At 37.3% G+C, this 21,783-nt stretch overlaps 1 protein-coding gene across 2 annotated transcripts in view; it reads left to right on the top strand.

Annotated features, from left to right (window-relative positions):
- The window catches only part of gfra4b (GDNF family receptor alpha 4b), a 133,925-nt gene that overhangs the window by 89,421 nt on the left and 22,721 nt on the right, over positions 1-21,783 (top strand). For both annotated transcript variants that reach the window (XM_061976733.1, XM_061976734.1), the window contains exons 5-6: positions 12,995-13,104; positions 17,354-17,488. In XM_061976733.1, the coding sequence (XP_061832717.1) occupies positions 12,995-13,104; positions 17,354-17,488 (245 nt within the window). The remainder of the gene's footprint in view (positions 1-12,994; positions 13,105-17,353; positions 17,489-21,783) is intronic.

The raw sequence follows: 21,783 nt of genomic DNA, 5'->3' as shown, positions 1-21,783 counted from the left end.
CTACACTAAGGTTATCCAGGGTAAATCCCACCTAACCTTATCCGTGTCCATGCACAACAATGCCACCGTTTAAGACATTGCTACACTATATTGCCAAAAGTATTTGGCCGCCTGCCTTTACTCACATATGAACTTGAAGTGCCATCCCATGGATGTACACCCTGGAGCATTCAAAGTTCCTTTCACTGGAACTAAGGGACCAAGCCCAACTCCTGAAAACCAAACCCCACACCGCAATTCCTCCTCCACCAAATTGCACATTTAGCACAATGTAGTCCGAAATGTAGCGTTCTCCTGGCAACCTCCAAACCCAGACTGGTCCATCAGATTGCCAGATGGAAAAGTGTGACTCATCAGTCCAGAGAACGCGTCTCCACTGCTCTAGAGTCCAGTGGCGACGTGCTTTACACCACTGCATCCCACGCTTTGCATTGGACTTGGTGATTTATGGCTTAGATGCAGCTGCCCGGCCATGGAAACCCATTCCATGAAGCTCACTGCATACTGTACGTGGGCTAATTGGAAGGTCACATGAAGTTTGGAGCTCTGTCGCAACTGACTATGCAGAAAGTCGGCAACCTCTTTGCACTATGCGCTTCAGCATCCGCTCTCTGTTAATTTACGTGGCCTACCACTTCGTGGCTGAGTTGCTGTTGTTCCCAAACTCTTCCATTTTCTTATAATAAAGCCGACAGTTGACTTTGGAATATTTAGGAGCGAGGAAATTTCACGACTGGATTTGTTGCACAGGTGGCATCCTATGACAGTTCCACGCTGGAAATCACTGAGAACGGCCCATTCTTTCACAAATGTTTGTAGAAACAGTCTCCATGCCTAAGTGCTTGATTCTATACACCTGTGGCCGGGCCAAGTGATTAGGACACCTGATTCTGATCATTTGGATGGGAGGCCAAATAATTTTGGCAATATAGTGTATGTTGCCGTCTGATATGCGTTGTATCTGAAATAGCTGCAATCGCCCGTTTAAGGTATTGATGTGTGATTTCCAAAAGCGCCTGTACATGCAGAAGGAGAAACACGGGCATCTCTGGATGACTCGCCTCCATCTTTCTAGTGGTTGCCGCCGAGTTACCGAACGGGTGGTCATGAAGCTGGCTGTGGCGCGTTCTTTCTGATGTCACTTCCTCTCCGAACTCAGTTTGTAAACGATCAATGAGTCCATACAAAGCTAAGAGCCGGAGATTCAAGAAATAGACGGCGCACTTACCCGCGTAAAAAATTATCCGAGAACGGGAACCTTAAATGGTGATTTAGTGTGGCTGGAACGAGGCTTAGGCTAAATAATTATTCGTTTAAGGGGTTGTCCGGCTTAGTGTAGACATGGCCTGACTCTGGAGATAGCTGAGGAACACGGTAGACCACAACTCTTCGGAGTGTTGTGAAAATTGGTGTCAGAAATGGTATATACTCAGCGAACGACCCAGTGTCTGACTCTGGAGATGGGAGAGGCACAAGGAAGATAAGAATGGGCTACCTGTGATGAAGTATGCCATTACTTCTGTCTTGTACGCAACCCAAGCTACTCAGGGGACGGCGTGGCGCAGTGGAAGAATGGCCGTGCGCGACCCGAGGGTCCCTGGTTCAATCCCCACCTAGTACCAACCTCGTCATGTCCGTTGTGTCCTGAGCAAGACACTTCACCCTTGCTCCTGATGGGTGCTGGTTAGCGCCTTGCATGGCAGCTCCCTCCATCAGTGTGTGAATGTGTGTGTGAATGGGTAAATGTGGAAGTAGTGTCAAAGCGCTTTGAGTACCTTGAAGGTAGAAAAGCGCTATACAAGTACAACCCATTTATCATTTATTTATCTCTTCGGTGTCAGAAGAGGAGTGGTAAGAAGGGGCGATACCGCAGCCTCTTGCGATTACGATAAATATCACAATATATTTAGTATGTGCCGTAATATTGGATCAAGGGTCTAAGGCATACCTATTCAACTTGTGGCCTGCAGGCTACGTCCGGCCCGCCGAACATCACCCAAATAGGCTTGATGAAACCATTCAAACCTGGGTTGCCCATGTACGCAGTACTCCTGCCAGCCCACAGGGGGCAACAGCGAGGCAAATGTCACAGTTTTAGCAGTGGGGTGAGTAGAAGAAGACTCCTCATTCAACCCTGAAAACAAATCTAAATAAATAGCAAAAATTGGATTATTAACAACGACTGGACAACAAAGTAAGAATGTTCTGCCCCGAGCAAGAGCTCTAGTTATTGTTTCCCGTCGGACCTTTTACGCGACGGACACTGTTCTAAACAAGAAGCAACAATGATATAAATCCACACATGTAAGGTTCATCACCAAACATTTGTGAGTAGATATTGTGCATAAATATATTTAGTTTTATATTGAAATTGCTGACTTTGTGATGTCTTTTGTGTTTGTGGCCGTGTTGTTTTTTGTCTAAGAGTTAACTCTGGGCGATCAGAGCTCATTTGATACCTGTAGCGCTAAATTTGACCAGTAGAGGGCAATATTGCTACGGGTTTAATTGTGATGAGTCACATACCGTTACATTGTGTGCAATGTTTGATGTACATATGTAGTAGTGTAAATGTATAAACACTAACCCTTCTATTTTATTTATGTAAAATATACAATTGATGCTATTCTTTCGTAATGTACATGTTATGATTACGTTTTCAGTCTTACAATCCTAAATGAAAAAGACAATAAAGGAATAAAACTGAGGAAGGACAATAATTCAAAATAAGGAACATCAATCCCTGACAAAACTTCTGGAGATTCTGTTTCTTCATGCTGTTAACTAGCTGCACACGCTGGAATTGAATAGCGAGGGCAGAATAATGAACTTAGTGGAAGTGTAGTGTGGAAGCCGATGTGTTTACTTTGTAATTAAGTAAACGCAGTCTCAAAGGAATCTAACCTGCGGAGGAAGTTTTTGACAAATCATTCACAATTAAATAAATGGAGTAAATGGAGTATTGTTGGCGCTTCTTGAATGGTTATTTATAGGTTTTTATGGGCAAAATATTGGAGCTCCCATTGGCTCCACTGTAAGCAGACTTTATAGATTTAGGTTTATTTAATATATAGAATCATTAAAAAAAAAAAATCCATCCGTCGTCATGTCTTTCATATTCCCAAAGAAGTGCAGTCCCCTTAAGGCCTAAGCTGTTTGTTTACATGCTTTTTTTTTTATTTCTCTTTGCTATTTGGGCTTATTTGACCCTAATTGGAATAAAAACTAAAAATCATCTTTTGATATGATGTACTTAGTCCATAAGTACACAAACGTGTACTTCATGTGTAGTGACATGCAAATTCTTATTTTTACACTTTTTTTCCCCAAATTCCATTGTATGTTATACTCTTCTGACACCACCAGATGGCAGTATACGTGTCCATATGTCGGCATAACACTCAAATTCAGTAGTGTACACAATTTTGGAAATACGAGCTAAAAGGTGCTGTCCACGCATGAGGTTAAGGTTATAATATACACACTGTAAGTATATATTTAATTTAGTAACAGGCATATTTATAATTAGATGTAATATTTACATATTTTGATCATTTTTTTCAATTCAAAAACACATTTTCCCCCAACAACAACACTGATTATTACTCACTGCAGACTTCATGAGAGCCAAAAAACATGACTTACTGTACAAAGTCTGCTGTCATTAGGATGCCGACAGCTAGGATGTTCATATATTCCCATTTCGATGAAAAATGACTCATTATCCTAACTAGGAAAAAGGGGGTGGGACCAAGCGTCTTTTCGTGTCTCTCTCGCCATTTCCGGGTCTAAATTGGCTGTCAAAGTGTTCCAACTTGTCGGAATACGTCCTCATCCTTCTACCATCCAGGTGAGAGGCATGATTTATGATCTAGAATAAACTTCCACGAGCTCCGAGGCAAGAAAGCAGCTCATCAGTCGATGATGCCAACATAGGCACACAGGAAGTGATCACGGCGTCACTATAAATAGTTTGTCTGCGTTAGAGCTTATAATAACAATATCACTAATACTTGCGTAATATTCAAGTCACCAAATGTAAACGGAGTACTGTTGGTGCTTCTTGGATGGTTATTTATAGGCGGAATAGAGGACCTCCCATTGGCTCCACTGCAAGTGGACTTTTATTCGTCGTCATGCCTTTCATAAAGATGGTGAATAGGCTCAATCCAAAAAAAAGTGCAGCTCAGTTTTAAAGCCCTCTTGTGTCCAAGGACTTATTTCCAGAGTTTGTAAACAATGCCAAATAAGACAAAATATTTTTTTGATAATGAAAAATATCGAGGTAACACATTTCTACACTTAGTATTATTACTTAGTATTGTTACTGTTGATATTTGTATCGATCTGTCGACCTTTGAATCTATGAAAATGTCCCACTGATAGCACATCTTACAAGACCACATTGAACGCATCATGATAACGTAACTGACTTTTGACAGATGCTCATAATTAGCAATTATGAGCATCTGACGACAGGAATTATTCAGTAAGTGATAATTCCTGAGTAAAAGGGCCCCTTGCTCTGCTGCTCCTACTTCTGATCTCACTATTTGCGGGGCATCCCAGTCTGCTGGAGTTCGCTCGCACTCGCGTAATGCCGTGGAGGAAGAAACATGGGTGGAACAAACTGCGTTGTGGACCAAACCATTTTTCAAGAAGGGGCCAAGATGGTTATTGAAATGATTAAAATGAGAATATTTGTATGACCTGTGGCTTTGTTTAAATTAGATTCATTTGTATGAATATACATTAGTTCAGTGTCTGTGTAATCATTTTGCCATAGAGCATAGTGGGGGCTGTGTGTGGGCCCTCGAGCTGTGGGCCCTTAAAATTCTCATTATCTTTCCCCGCTATACGATGGCCCTGCCTTTGTGTCGCCATTGTTGGGTACATGCTGTTGTTTGCGACTCTAAACACAATTTTATTCGATTCAATTGATTTTACAAGTTGATGATCAAATAAAACTTTTTGGGGGGAATTTTGCCTATCGTTCACAATCATTAAGAAAGGCCAAAACACACGTCTTTTTTTTTTTTTTTAGGATTTTAAAGATGTTAAAAAAATGCTTGGAAGATGCGGCTAATGTGAGTCACTGTTGTAGCCTACAAAATCTCTAAAACAACTTCAAAACCCTCCATCAACGTTTTATATACACACTGCAAGTCTATATATAATGTAGTAACAGACACCTTCATAACAATATGTAATATGTACAATATACACACTGCAAGTATATATATATATATATATATATATATATATATATATATATATATATATATATATATATATATATAATGTAGTAACAAGACACCTTCATAACAATATATAATATATTTTATATACACACTGTAAGTATAATATATAATGTAGTAACAGACACCTTCATAACAATATGTAATATGTTTTAAATACACACTGCAAGTATATATATAATGTAGTAACATACACTTTCATAACAATATGTAATGTTTTATATACGATACATACTGCAAGTATATATATAATGTAGTAACAGACACCTTCATAACAATATGTAATATGTTTTGTATACACACTGCAAGTATATATATAATGTAGTAACAGACACCTTAATAACAATATGTAATATGTACAATATACACACTGCAAGTAGATATATATATATTGTAGTAACAAGACACCTTTATAACAATATGTAATATATTTTATATACACACTCTAAGTATATATATATATATATATATATATATATATATATATATATATATATATATATATATATATATATATATATATATATATAATGTAGTAACAGACACCTTCATAACAATATGTAATATGTTTTAAATACACACTGCAAGTATATATATAATGTAGTAACATACACCTTCATAACAATATGTAATGTTTTATATACAATACATACTGCAAGTATATATATAATGTAGTAACAGACACCTTCATAACAATATGTAATATGTTTTATACACACACTGCAAGTATATATCTAATGTAGTAACAGACACCTTAATAACAATATGTAAAATGTACAATATACACACTGCAAATGTATATATATATATATATATATATATATATATAATGTAATAACAAGACACCTTCATAACAATATGTAATATATTTATATACACACTGCAAGTATATATCTAATGTAGTAACAGACACCTTAATAACAATATGTAAAATGTACAATATACACACTGCAAATGTATATATATATATATATATATATATATATATATATATATATATATATATATATATATAATGTAATAACAAGACACCTTCATAACAATATATTTATATACACACTGTAAGTATATATATAATGTAGTAACATACACCTTCATAACAATATGTAATATGTTTTATACACACACTGCAAGTATATATATATATATATATATATATATATATATATATATATATATATATATATATATATATATATATATATATATATATATATATATATATATATATATATAATGTAGTAACAGACACCTTCATAATAATATGTACAAGATTGACCCTGTTTTGATCATTTTAATCACTGCCGGGACTGATTTTTTTTCCGCGGATTGATTTCCGTTTCCATAGCAACGCACTTCCGACTTCCGGCAACAAATGTGTTCCTACTTCCGGAATCAGACACATGCGTGTGTTCTAATCATGGCAGACTCGGTAACAGACAACAAAGACGACTATTTTTGGACAAATGAGGATTCACAACCTTATCTTTTTTAAGCTGAATGTACTGAGGATGAACTGCTGCTTCTGGAAGCGAGCATGGAGGAAGAGTGAGACGTTGGAGCAGACGGAAGCCGAGAGAGGTGGATCAAAGCGAATTTGAGGCTATAAATATGAAAGTTGGAGACAAGCTATTTCGACATAAAGGGAATGCTTACCCAAAATCAACAGGAAACGTCCCTGGCCAGCTGGACCAGACAAACAACTGTCAATTGAGTCACTATAATATTGATCATGATACATGCAGCACGTCATGCGTGTTATTACAACTACAGTACACATGCTGTCTGGCTAGTTGTGTACAAACAAAACATAAAATAATAATTTACAGATACTGTAATATGATTGTTCATGTTTTTCAGTCAGTACAAATTGGTGTTGTATCACAGTGCTGTGCATTACAAACTCAAACGCGCTTCGGGTATTAATGGGAGCAATCCATTCTACCTCTAAATCACTTTAAAAATGTATTCAAAAACCGTCAACGATACTTAATTTACTTTCCGTAACCTGTATATTAACCAAACTGTAGCGACATTGTTATTGTAAGAGCGAACACTGAAGAACAATTTATCTAGCTTAGTAACAAATCGGCACGCTTCGGTATTAGCCATAAAAGCTAACTATGGCAAGAAATAAGCTAGTTTCTACAACACGAAACACGTTTGAGTTTTAATACACAACACTGCAATACAACACCAATTTGTACTGACTGAAAACCATGAACAATCATATTACAGCATCTGTAAAGTATTATTTCATGTTTTGTTTGTACACAGCTAGCCAGACAGTGTATGTACAGTAGTTGTAATAACACGCATGACGTGCTGAGTGTATCATGATCGATATAAAGTGTGACTCACTCGACGGACAGTTGTTCGTCTGGTCCAGCTGGCTGTGGATATTTCCTGTTGATTTTTGTGAAGCACTCCATTTATGTCAAAATAGCTTGTCTCCAAAATCCACATTTGCAGTTTCGAGTCACTTTCCCCTCACTCTCTCAGCTTCCGTCTGCTCCAACGTCTCACCCTTCATTCGTGCTCGCTTCTAGAAGCAGTATTTTTTCCTCCGTATATTCAGCTTCAAAAAAGGTAAGGTTGTGAATCCTCATTTGTGCAGAAATAGTCGTCTTTGTTGTCTGTTACCAAGTTTGCCTTGATTAGAAGACAGATACGCGTTTGTTTCCGGAAGTAGGAACACTAATATGTACAATATACACACTACAAGTATATATATATAATGTAGTAACAGACACCTTCATAACAATATGTAATATGTTTTATATACACACTGCAAGTATATATATAATGTAGTAACAGACACCTTCAATATGTATTATGTTTTATATAAACACTGCATATATATATATATATATATATATATATATATATATATATATATATATATATAAAATGTAGTAACAGACATCTTAGTAACAATATGTAATATGTTTTATATACACACTGCAAGTATATATATATATATATATATATATATATATATATATATATATATATATATATATATATATATATATATATATATATATATATAATGTAGTAACAGACACCTTCATAACAATATGTAATATGATTTATATACAGGGGCGCCGCTAGGGATTTTGGGCCCCATGAAAATAATCTTTACAGGGCCCCCAACACAGTGTCATTATTTTTTCTGTATTATAATTTCATCATCATTAGGGGCCTCTCTGGGCCCCCCTCCATCATGGGCCCCTAGAATCTGTCTCCTTTACCCCCCCTTTTCTGCGCCCCTGTTTATATACACACTGCAAGTATATATAATGTAGTAACAGACACCTTCATAACAATATGTAATATGTTTTATATACACACTTCAATTATATATATAATGTAGCAACAGACACCTTCAATATGTATTATGTTTTATATAAACACTGCAAGTATATATATATATATATATATATATATATATATATATATATATAATGTAGTAATAGACAGCTTCATAACAATATGTAATATGTTTTATATACACACTGCAAGTATATATATAATGTAGCAACAGACACCTTCAATATGCATGATGTTTTATATAAACACTGCAAGTATATATATATATATATATAATGTAGTAACAGACACCTTCATAACAATATGTAATATATTTTATATACACACTAAGTATATATATATAATGTAGTAACAGACACCTTCATAACAATATGTAATATGTACAATATACACACTGCAAGTATATATATAATGTAGTAACAGACACCTTCATAACATTATGTAATTTGTTTTATATACACACTGCAAGTATATATATAATGTAGTAACAGACACCTTCATAACAATATGTAATATGTTTTATACACACACTGCAAGTACATATATATGATGTAGTAACAGACACCTTCATAACAATATGTAATATGTTTTATATACACACTGCAAGTATATATATATATATATATATATATATATATATATATATAATGTAGTAACAGACACCTTCATAACAATATGTAATATGTACAATATACACACTACAAGTATATATATAATGTCGTAACAGACACCTTCATAACAATATGTAATATGTACAATATACACACTGCAAGTATATATATATATATATATATATATATATATATATATATATAATGTAGTAACAAACATCTTCATAAAATATGTAATGTGTACAAGATTTACTCTGTTTTGATAATTTTAATCACTGTATGTAATCACTGATTTTTTTTCCGCGGATTGATTTCCGTTTCCATAGCAACGCACTTCCAACTTCCGGCAACAAATGTGTTCCTACTTCCGGAATCAGACACACGCGTGTGTTCTAATCATGGCAGACTCGGTAACAGACAACAAAGACGACTATTTTTGGACAAATAGTTCCTCAGTGTTTGCTCTTACAATAACAATGTCGCTACAGCTTGGTTAATATACAGGTTACGGAACAGAAATGAAATATTGTTGGTGGTTTTTGAATGCATTTTTAAAGGATCGCTGGATTGCTAGCTACCAAGAACAAGCTGATTTTCAGAATTCCAAAAAAAACAGACTAAACCTTTTGTCTTCTTGTCTCTCATAATGATTGTGAACGATAGGGAAAATTCCCCCCCCCCCCAAAAAATTGCAGTTTCTCTTTAAACATGGCCAGTGCCTTACTGACCATGTGGCCCCCATGTGGTTGAGGCCCTGAACAACAGCATGGAGTGTTTATAGAAGTGAGACGGTTAACGATTAATCCATCAGTGGCAGAGTCAGTGGGGAGGACTGTGGAGGTGGCCAGAGATAACATGCCAACGTGCCTTTTCAAATGTGATCCAAAAGTCCAGTATTTATACTCAACACACTAATTGGGGCCGCTATTGTCGAGGCTTAAGACGGTCTGAAAGAAAAATAAACAGTCAACAAAATGACCCATTGTTTTTACCCTCCTCATCATTTGGCAAGAACACCCCTGAGAGCCTCTTGGAATAGCACATGAAATATTTACCACGGAGAAAGCGCCAGCTGGATCAGAGTTATCGCTCATTGCAATCTCTGGTGATGGTCATTATTTTTCCACGGCTCCATTACACTCAGAAGGTTTTACTAATCACTCCAGGTCTGGGATTTAGGGTGAAATAATGTATATTAGTCTTTCTATCACATTTTAGTCCAGCGCGCTCTTTGTCTTGAACATACAGTCGTGGTCAAAAGTTTGCATACACTTGTAAAGAACATAATGTCATGGCTGTCTTTAGTTTCCAATCATTTCTACAACTCTCATTTTTTTGTGATAGAGTGATTGGAGCACATACTTGTTGGTCACAAAATACATTCATGAAGTTAGGTTCTTTAATGAATGTATTATGTGTCTACTGAAAATAGTATACATACAGCAATGTTAATATTTACTTACATGTCCCTTGGCAAGTTTCACTGCAATAAGACCATTTTGGTAGCCATCCACAAGCTTCTGGTTGAGCTTTTGACCACTCCTCTTGACTAAATTGGTGCAGTTCAGCTAAATGTGTTGGTTTTCTGACATGGACTTGTTTCTTCAGCATTGTCCACATGTTTAAGTCAGGACTTTTGGAAGGCCATTCTAAAACCTTAATTCTAACCTGATTTAGCCATTACTTTACCACTTTTGACGTGTGTTTGGGGTCTAAACAGACTCAATAACTCCACGGTGACGCTATGGACGATTACAAGACGGAACGGCACTTGTACTTCCGGCTCAAAAAAACAGCAGGAAACGCCTGTAGGCATTTACCTGGCTGTCCAAAAGGTGGCCCCATAACACACGTTTAATCAAAACTATTTGCTTTCTGGTCGTCAGCGAGGAAGAATTGGTATAGCTCGGTTGGTAGAGCGGCCGTGCCAGCAACTTGAGGGTTCCAGGTTCGATTCCCGCTTCCGCCATCCTAGTCACTGCCGTTGTGTCCTTGGGCAAGACACTTTACCCACCTGCTCCCAGTGCCACCCACACTGGTTCAAATGTCACTTAGATATTGGGTTTCACTATGTAAAGCGCTTTGAGTCACTAGAGAAAAGCGCTATATAAATATAATTCACTTCACTTCACTTGTCCTGTTGGAACACCAAACTGTGCCCAAGACCCAACCTTCGGGCTGATGATTTTAGGTTGTCCTGAAGAATTTGGAGGTAATCCTCCTTTTTCCATTGTCCCATTTACTCTCTGTAAAGCACCAGTTCCACTGGCAGCAAAACAGGCCCAGAGCATAATACTACCACCACCATGCTTGACGGTAGGAATGGTGTTCCTGGGATTAACAGCCTCACCTTTTCTCCTCCAAACATATTGCTGGGTATTGTGGCCAAACAGCTCAATTGTTGTTTCATCTTACCACATTACTTTCCCTCTAGAAGATCTTATCTTTGTCCATGTGATATCAGCTAAAACAAAAATTTAGTACCAATTTAGTACCAATTCCTACCGTCAAGCACGGTGGTGGTAGTGTTATGCTCTGGGCCTGTTTTGCTGCCAATGGAACTATTATAAATGGGACAATGAAAAAAGGAGGATTACCTCCAAATTCTTCAGGACAACCTAAAATCATCAGCCCGGAGGTTGGGTCTTGGGCGCAGTTGGGTGTTCCAACAGGACAATGACCCCAAACACACATCAAAAGTGGTAAAGGAATGGCTAAATTAGGCTAGAATTAAGGTTGTAGAATGGCCTCCTCAAAGTCCTGACTTCAATGTGTGGACAATGCTGAAGAAACAAGTCCATGTCAGAAAACCAACAGATTTAGCTGAACTGCACCGATTTTGTCAAGAGGAGTGGTCAAAAATTCAACCAGAAGCTTGTGGATGGCTACCAAAAGCGCCTTATTGCCATACTTGCCAACCCTCCCGATTTTCCCGGGAGACTCCCGGATTTCAGTGCCCCTCCTGAAAATCTCCCGGGGCAACCATTCTCCCGATTTTCACCCGGACAACAATATTGGGGGCGTGCCTTAAAGGCACTGCCTTTAGCGTCCTCTACAACCTGTCGTCATGTCCGTTTTTCCTCCATACAAACAGCGTGCCGACCGAGTAACATAATATATGCGGCTTTTTTACACACACATAAGTCAATGCAAAGCATACTTGATCAACAGCCATACAGGTCACACTGAGGGTGGCCGTATAAACAACTTTAACACTGTTACAAATATGCGCCACACTGTGAGCCCACACCAAACAAGAATGACAAACACATTTCGGGAGAACATCCGCACCGTAACACAACAGAACAAATACCCAGAACCCCTTGCAGCACTAACTCTTCTGGGACGCTACAATATACACCCCCGCTACCACCAAACCTCCTCCCCCATCTCCCGAATTCGGAGGTCTCAAGGTTGGCAAGTATGCTTATTGCAGTGAAACTTGCCAAGGGACATGTAAGCAAATATTAACATTGCTGTATGTATACTTTTGACCCAGCAGATTTGCTCACATTTTCAGTAGACCCATAATAAATTCATAAAAGAACCAAACTTCATGAATGTTTTTTGTGACCAACAAGTATGTGCTCCAATCACTCTATCACAAAAAAATAAGAGTTGTAGAAATGATTGGAAACTCAAAAGACAGCCATGACATTATGTTCTTTACAAGTGTATGTCAACTTTTGACCACGACTGTACATTGTTGAACGAATGAAGAAAAGACGGAAAAATCGAAATAATAGCCAGAATCAGTCACTCAGCGGAACCTTTCCCTTCCTTCTTGTGTAGGTCTCGCCTGGCTCAGTTTCAGTACGACTGCGAGCCCTCTGAAGAGTCTGCCAGCGGTTGCAAGCAAAGAAACTACGGAGCCTGCCTCCTCGCCTACACAGGCCTCATTGGTAAGTGCATATGTTTGAAAAGTAACTTAGCAGGAAGAACATGAAACAAACAGATGGAGGACGGGGATGAAGACGCAGCGTCTGTATGAGCGGCGTCGGAAGACGGCATCTGCTCTGCAAGACGATGAAGGGCGAGAAATGCGCCGCTCCAAAGCTGACTAGTGAGACACGGACGTAAACAAAAACTGTGAAATTCTCGAGCGGAGCACAAGGTTCAAGACGACGTCGATGCCGAAACAGCATGGAAAACTCTCGTTAGAAGAGAGCTGTGCAATTTACATGGATTTTATTTAAAAATAATAGCCATCTTTTTCGCAAACCACAGCGAGAAGCAGACCCAACTTGATGCACTCTGAGCCCTATGGCCCAAACACACTTGGCTTGGATTTATTCAAGCACTTAAAAGCACGCCTACACTGCGTTGGCACAAAACAAAATATATTGATTAAAAATGTTTTTGTTGGTAATATATATATATATATATATATATATATATACACACACACATATATACATATATACACAAATGTATATACATATATACGCATATTAGAGATGCGCGGATAGGCAATTATTTCATCCGCAACCGCATCAGAAAGTCGTCAACCATCCGCAATCCACCCGATCTAACATTTGATCAGAACCGCACCCGCCCGCACCCGCCCGTTGTTATATATCTAATATAGACGATGCAAGGCATTAGTGAGGTTATAAAGCTTTTGCCTGTTAAAGAAAGGAGACTGATCCAATGCAGCACAGACATTCGCGTGCCACGCTGTCACGACCCAGACGCACACCAGTGCGCAATCATATGGGAGCCGCGCTGAGCGCACCTCCAAGCGCGTCTCGCTGCCGGCGACGGCCGGGTATGGGCCTGACGCTCCAGCGCCATCCATTTTCAGGGCTAGTTGATTCGGCAGGTGGGTTGTTACACACTCCTTAGCGGGTTCCAACTTCCATGGCCACCGTCCTAGCTGCTGTCTATATCAACCAGGGTGAGCCCCACCCCTTTCGTGAGCGCACTGCGCGCGGAGTGACCCCTGTTACGCGCCCCCGGCAACAGGGGTGGCGAGCAGGTAAGCTGCGCGGGCGGAGCGCGCGGAGTGACCCCTGTTACGAGCCCCCGGCCACGGGGGTGGCGGGCAGGTAAGCTGCTTACCTGCTGCGCGTGACGCCGGCCGCGGCGAAGGTGGACGAGGCGGGGTGTCGGTGCGGTGGGCGCGGTGGTGACCCTGGACGTGCGTCGGGCCCTTCTCGCGGATCGCCTCAGCTACGGCTCCCGGTGGGGCCCTCTCGGGGAAAGGGGCCTCGGTCCCGGACCCCGGCGAGGCGTCCCTTCTCCGCTCCGTAAAAGTGTCCATCTCTTTTTTTTTTTTTCTTCTGTTGTGGCATATGCTGCAGGTGCCTGCTCGTTTTTCGTATGTGGGTAACAACATTGAACTATGTATATATATTTCCGAATTGGTTTAACTGCCACCCGCCTGAATCTATTTAAAATCTAATTTTTTTTTATTTCAACCACCCGACCCAACCCGACCCGCGGATAAAATCTAATTTTTTTTAATTTCATCCGCCCGATCCGCGGATAATCCGCGGACTCCGCGGTTGTGCCCGCAAACCGCGCATCTCTAACGCATATACATATATACACATAAGGGAATATATCCATATGCATATATACACATATATACATACATACATACATACATAAATATTTATACATATACATATATGTTAGGGATGTCCGATAATGGCTTTTTGCCGATATCCGATATTGTCCAACTCTTTAATTACCGATACCGATATCAACTGATACCGATATCAACCGATGTATACAGTCGTGGAATTAACACATTATTATGCCTAATTTGGACAACCAGGTATGGTGAAGATAAGGTACTTTTAAAAAAAATTCATAAAATAAAATAAGATAAAGTAAGTAAGTAAAACAATGTAAAAACAATTACATAGAAACTAGTAATTAATGAAAATTGGTCAAATTAACTGTTAAAGGTTAGTACTATTAGTGGACCAGCAGCACGCACAATCATGTGTGCTTACGGACTGTATCCCTTGCAGACTGTATTGATATATATTGATATATAATGTAGGAACCAGAATATTAATAACAGAAAGAAACAATCCTTTTGTGTGAATGAGTGTAAATGGGGGAGGGAGGTTTTTTGGGTTTTACGTTGATTTAATAAAAAAATTAATAAAAAAAAAAACAAAAACAAAAAAACCGATACCTATAATAAAAAAAACGATACCGATAATTTCCGATGTTACATTTTAACGCATTTATCGGCCGATATTATCGGACATCTCTAATATACATATATAAATATATACATATACATACAAATATATATATATATATACATATACATAAATATATATACCGTATTTTTCGGAGTATAAGTCGCTCCGGAGTATAAGTCGCATTTTTGGGGGAAATGTATTTGATAAAAGCCAACACCAAGAATAGACATTTGAAAGGTAATTTAAAATAAATAAAGAATAGTGAACAACAGGCTGAATAAGTGTACGTTATATGAGGCATAAATAACCAACTGAGAACGTGCCTGGTATGTTAATGTAACATATTATGGTAAGAGTCATTCAAATAACTATAACATATAGAACATGCTATACGTTTACCAAACAATGTGTCACTCCTAATCGCTAAATCCCATGAAATCTTATACGTCTAGTCTCTTACGTGAATGAGAAAATAATATTATTTGATATTTTAAGGTAATGTGTTAATAATTTCACACATAAGTCGCTCCTGAGTATAAGTCGCACCCCCGGCCAAACTATGAAAAAAACTGCGACTTATAGTCCGAAAAATACGGTACATATACATACATATATACAGTGCAGGCCAAACGTTTGTACACATCTTCTCATTCAATGTGTTTTCTTTATTTTCATGACAATTGACTTGTCACTGAAGGCATCAAAACTATGAATGAACACCGTCAGTGATCCTGTTCTGTCTCCCTGTAATATTTGTCTGCTCTTGAATGGGATTGTGCTAAAAATCTTAATGTCCCCTCGGGGATTAATAACGTATTTCTGATTCTGATGTGGAGTTATGCACTTAACAAAAAAAAAGGTGAAATAACTGAAAACATGTTTTATATTCAAGTTTCTTCAAAATAGCCACCCTTGGCTCTGATTACTGCTTCGCACACCCTTGGCATTCTCTCGATGAGTGTCAAGCACACCTGTGAAGTGAAAACCATTTCAGGTGACTGCCTCTTGAAGCTCATCGAGAGAATGCCAAGAGTGTGCGAAAAAGTAATTAGAACAAAGGGTGGCTATTTTTAAGAAACTAGAATATAAAACATGTTTTCAGTTATTTCACCTTTTTTTGTTAAGTACATAACTCCACGTGTTCATTCATAGTTTTGATGCCTTCAGTGACAATCTACAATGTAAATAGTCATGAAAATAAAGTCAATGCATTGAATAAGAAGGTGTGTCCAAACGTTTGGCCTGTACTCTATATGTATGTATATACGTATATGTATATGTGTGTGTGTGTGTGTGTATATGTATATATATGTATGTATATACAGATGTATATACATATATGTGTAAGTGTGAGCTCCAAGAGGTAGTCACCTGAAATGGTTTTCACTTCACAGGTGTGCTTGAAGCTCATCGAGAGAATGCCAATAGTGTGCGAAAAAGTAATCAGAGCAAAAGGTGGCTATTTTGAAGACACTAGATTATAAAACATGTTTTCAGTTATTTCACCTTTTTTTGTGTTAAGTACATAATTCCACGTGTGTTCATTCATAGTTTTGATGCCTTCAGTGACAATCTACAATGTAAATAGTCATGGAAATAAAGAAAACGCATTGAATGAGAAGGCGTGGCCAAACTTTTGGCCTGTACTGTATATACATACAAACATACAGTATATACACATATATACATTAGGTCAGGAAAAAACACAGAGGCTATATCATCCCAACAAGCCTGATTCAGGCTTGTCGGGATGAAAACACAGAAACCTTGACTATATACACATATATACATAAATACATATATATATATATATATATATATATATATATATATATATATATATATATATATATATATATATATATATATATATATATATATATATGTATAGCAGCCGGCTTTAGTAAGTTGGAGTACTTTGCTGTATATATTATATGCAACGCACTGGCGCATGAATGTGTAAAACAAGGTGGCGTTTTCTCCACAGGAAGTACCATAACACCCAACTACATCGACAACGCCACATCCAGCGTGGCTCCATTTTGCTCCTGCGTGGCCAGCGGCAACCAGAGGCAAGAATGCGACGACTTCGTGGGCTACTTCACACACAACATCTGTCTCAGTGAGTGGAGCTCGTACTTGTCTTTTAGGGGCCAGGAGTCTGATGATGATGCAACCTCCAAAGTCAAACACAGTAATAATAATTTGTTTTGAAACCAAATGACCATAGGGTAACATCAGTCAGACAAAGGGAAGTTAATCACTGTCAAATAAACCTAAATAAAACCACAATAAATTTGAAATACTCAAGGGAGAGGGAACAAGAAGGTGTTTTATAGTTGCTTTAGATGTAACTATAGAAGCTTACCTGTAGTTTGGTTGGACTTTTAAGGCGTAATTACTCAGAAAATAATACAATCAACTATATTATTAAAAGCACGTTTTTTTAGAACTATTGTTAGAGTTCAATTGACAAACTCATGAAGCAGTTCCTATTAACGACACTGATGCAGTAATTACTTGTGAGTACATCACATAAGCAACTCGTTAGGTTATAAATTATACGTAAAGTGGTGCCTCCACTTGCCAGTGTTTTAAGATACAAGCTTTGTCTCTGCTCATTGTTATTCTTTAAAGGGGAACTGCACTTTTTTTGGAATTTTGCCCAACGTTCACATTCATTATGAAAGATGAGAACACGTCTTTTTTTGCAAGATGCGGCTCCATCAATGTTTTAATATACACACTGCAAGTATATATAATGTAGTAACAGACACCTTCATAACAATATCTAATATGTTGTATATACACACTGCAAGTATATATATAATGTAGTAACATACACCTTCATAACAATATGTAATATGTACAATATACACACTGCAAGTATATATATATAATGTAGTAACATACACCTTCATAACAATTTGTAATGTTTTATATACACACTGCAAGTATATATATAATGTAGTAACAGACACCTTCATAACAATATGTAATATGTACAATATACACATTTCAAGAGTAAATATAATGTAGTAACTGACACTTTAATAACAATATGTAATATGTACAATATACACACGGCAAGTATATCTATATATTTATATATATATATATATATATATATATATATATATATATATATATATATATATATATATAATGTAGTAACAGACACCTTCATAACAATATGTAATATGTACAATATACACACGGCAAGTATATATATATATATATATATATATATATATATATATATATATATATACATATATATACACACACATTTCAAGAGTAAATATAATGTAGTTACTACATTATATTTACTCTTGAAATGTGTATATTGTACATATTACATATTGTTATGAAGGTGTCTGTTACTACATTATGTATATATATATATATATATATATATATATATGTATATATATATATATATATATATATACATACTTGCCGTGTGTATCTTGTATAAATTACATATTGTTATGAAAGTGTCAGTTACTACATTATATATACTCTTGCAGTGTGTATTTTGTACATATTACATATTGTTATGAAGGTGTCTGTTACTACATTATATATATACTTGCAGTGTGTATATAAAACATTACATATTGTTATGAAGGTGTCTGTTACTACATTATATATATACTTGCAGTGTGTATATTGTACATATTACATATTGTTATGAAGGTGTCTGTTACTACATTATATATATACATGCAGTATATATATATATATATATATATATATATATATATATATATATATATAATGTAGTAAGAGACACCTTCATAACAATATGTAATATGTTTTATTTACACACTGCACGTATATATATATACATATATATATATATATATATATATATATTTTTTATATATTGTAGTAACAGACACATAACACCATGTAATGTTTTATATACACACACTGCACATATATTTACATATAGATATTGTAGTAACAGACACCTTCATATATCAGTCAAATATGTACAATATTTACCGTATATCATTTCCAGGATTTTCGTTTCCATGGCAGCGCACTTCCTACCTTTGTCAACGCGTGTTCCTACTTCCGTAAACAAACGTGTATATGTCTTCTAATCATGGCAGACTTGGTAACAGACAACAATTTTTGGACAAATGAGGATTCACAACATTATCTTTTTGAAGCTGAATATACAGACGATAAAATGCAGCTTCTAGAAGCGAGCACGAAGGAAGAGTGAGACGTTGGAGCAGACGGAAGCTGAGAGAGTGACTCGAAACTGCAAATGTTGATTCTGGAGACGAGCTACTTCGACATAAATGGAGTGCTTAACCAAAATCAACAGGAAACATCCACAGCCAGCTGGACCAGACGAACAACTGTCCATGGAGTGGGTCACACTTTATATCGATCATGATACATGCAGCAAGTCATGCGTGTTATTACAACTACAGTATATGCACTGTCTGGCTAGCTGTGTACAAACAAAACAGGAAAAAATACTTTACTGTAATATGATTGTTCATGTATTTCACTCAGTACAGATTGGTGTTCTATCGCATTGTGTTGTGCATTACAAACTCAAACGCGTTTCGTGTTATGCCACGATGAACCACATACGGTCTTACTCCCCGTCATTAGATTACAGCTACAGGACAACGTCATTGTGGAATGTAAACAAGTGAGTGTGAAGGGGAGGGCCGAGGAGAAGAAGTGGATGATATTCATTGAATTAAAGAAGGAAATAATCAAAAACACGGGCAGAGCAGTTGGGGTGTAGGACTGCTGGTCTGCACCATACTGAAGCAGGAGGAGTCGGGAGCGCGACAGCCAAGGATGTTAAAATGAATTAAAAAATGGCGGACATGTATCTATGAAAACATGCAGAAGCTGCTGATGGTGTATTTGATGGAGAAGCAGCTCGAAGGAGATATGGTAGAAGTCCAATCTCCAAGGTAAATGCTGTATATTCTTATTCCATTACATTCATATACTGTATTCTATACTGTTGAATATTGTTTTTCAATATTTCTCATCTAAAAGTTTGTTTTTCTTTTGAAATCCATGTTATATGTTAACATTGTGCTTCTATGGTCTCACTATAAAGCACCTTGAGAGTCTGGAAAAAGGGCTACATAAATCTAATCCATCATTTTTATAAATTGGCGACGTTAATTTTAGTTATGTTTTGAGTTAAAGCGCTGTCAGGGAATTAATTAAGCTCAAAGGTTGAAGTGCTACAGTACCGTATACTAAATCTTCCAGTACGTAAATTGACTTTGGATATCGGCCTGCAGTGTTGGGAAAGTTACTTAGAAAAAAATATAAAAGTTACTGGTCATTTCCCCCCCAAAGGTAAATCAAATACTAAGGGAATTATTTATTAAAGGGGAACTGCACCTTTTTGTATGTTGCATATCATTCACAATTCCTATGTGAGACAAAAACAAGTCTTTTTCTATGCATCCAAAATCATTAAAACAGCTAGCAAGAGGCGTCTAATAATGCACATAATAGGGATCTGCTTATAAAGCATTCTTTAACATCCAAAATCCTTAATCAACATTTTAGATAGATGCTGTGAATATTTATGTAATGTAGTAACAGGCATATTCATGATAACGTGTATTACTCACAGCAGTGTTTCTCAACCATAGGGCAGGGGCCGCCAAAAAATACACTATATTGCCAAAAGAATTTGGCCACGTGGCCTGACTCACATATGAACTTGAAGTGCCATCCCATTCCTAACCCATAGGGTTCATTATGATGTCGGTCCACCTTTTGCAGCTATTACAAGTTCAACTCTTCTGGGAAGGCTGTCCACAAGGTTGCGGAGTGTGTTTATAGGAATTTTCCACCATTCTTCCAAAAGGGCATTGGTGAGGTCACACACTGGTGCTGGCTCTCAGTCTCCGTTCTAATTCATCCCAAAGGTGTTCTATCGGGTTCAGGTCATGACTCTGTGCAGGCCAGTCAAGTTCATCCACACCAGACTCTGTCATCCATGTCTTTATGGACCTTGCTTTGTGCACTGGTGCACAGTCATGTTGGAAGAGGAAGGGGCCAGCTCCAAACTGTTTCCACAAGGTTGGGAGTGTGGAATTGTCCAAAATGTTTTGGTATCCTGGAGCATTCAAAGTTCCTTTTCACTGGAACTAAGGGGCCAAGCCCAACTCCTGGAGCGGGCCCTTTCCCCTTCAAGTTCATATGTGAGTCCAAGCAGGTGGCCAAATACTTTTGGCAATATAGTAATATAGCAATATAGTGTATCTGTTTCTCAGCTGTGGTACTCAGTTTTAATAACTTTTTCCACCACTTGTAATGACAATAACAAACAGACATAAGTAGTCTGGAGTTAAAATCATGGAAGCGTTTCTTAAGCGCAACAATTATGACCAAATTAGTGAAGCTGTATTT

The sequence above is a fragment of the Nerophis lumbriciformis genome, linkage group LG16, assembly GCF_033978685.3.
Source record: "Nerophis lumbriciformis linkage group LG16, RoL_Nlum_v2.1, whole genome shotgun sequence".
NCBI lineage: Eukaryota > Metazoa > Chordata > Actinopteri > Syngnathiformes > Syngnathidae > Nerophis > Nerophis lumbriciformis.
This window is presented reverse-complemented; position numbering and strand designations above follow the sequence as displayed.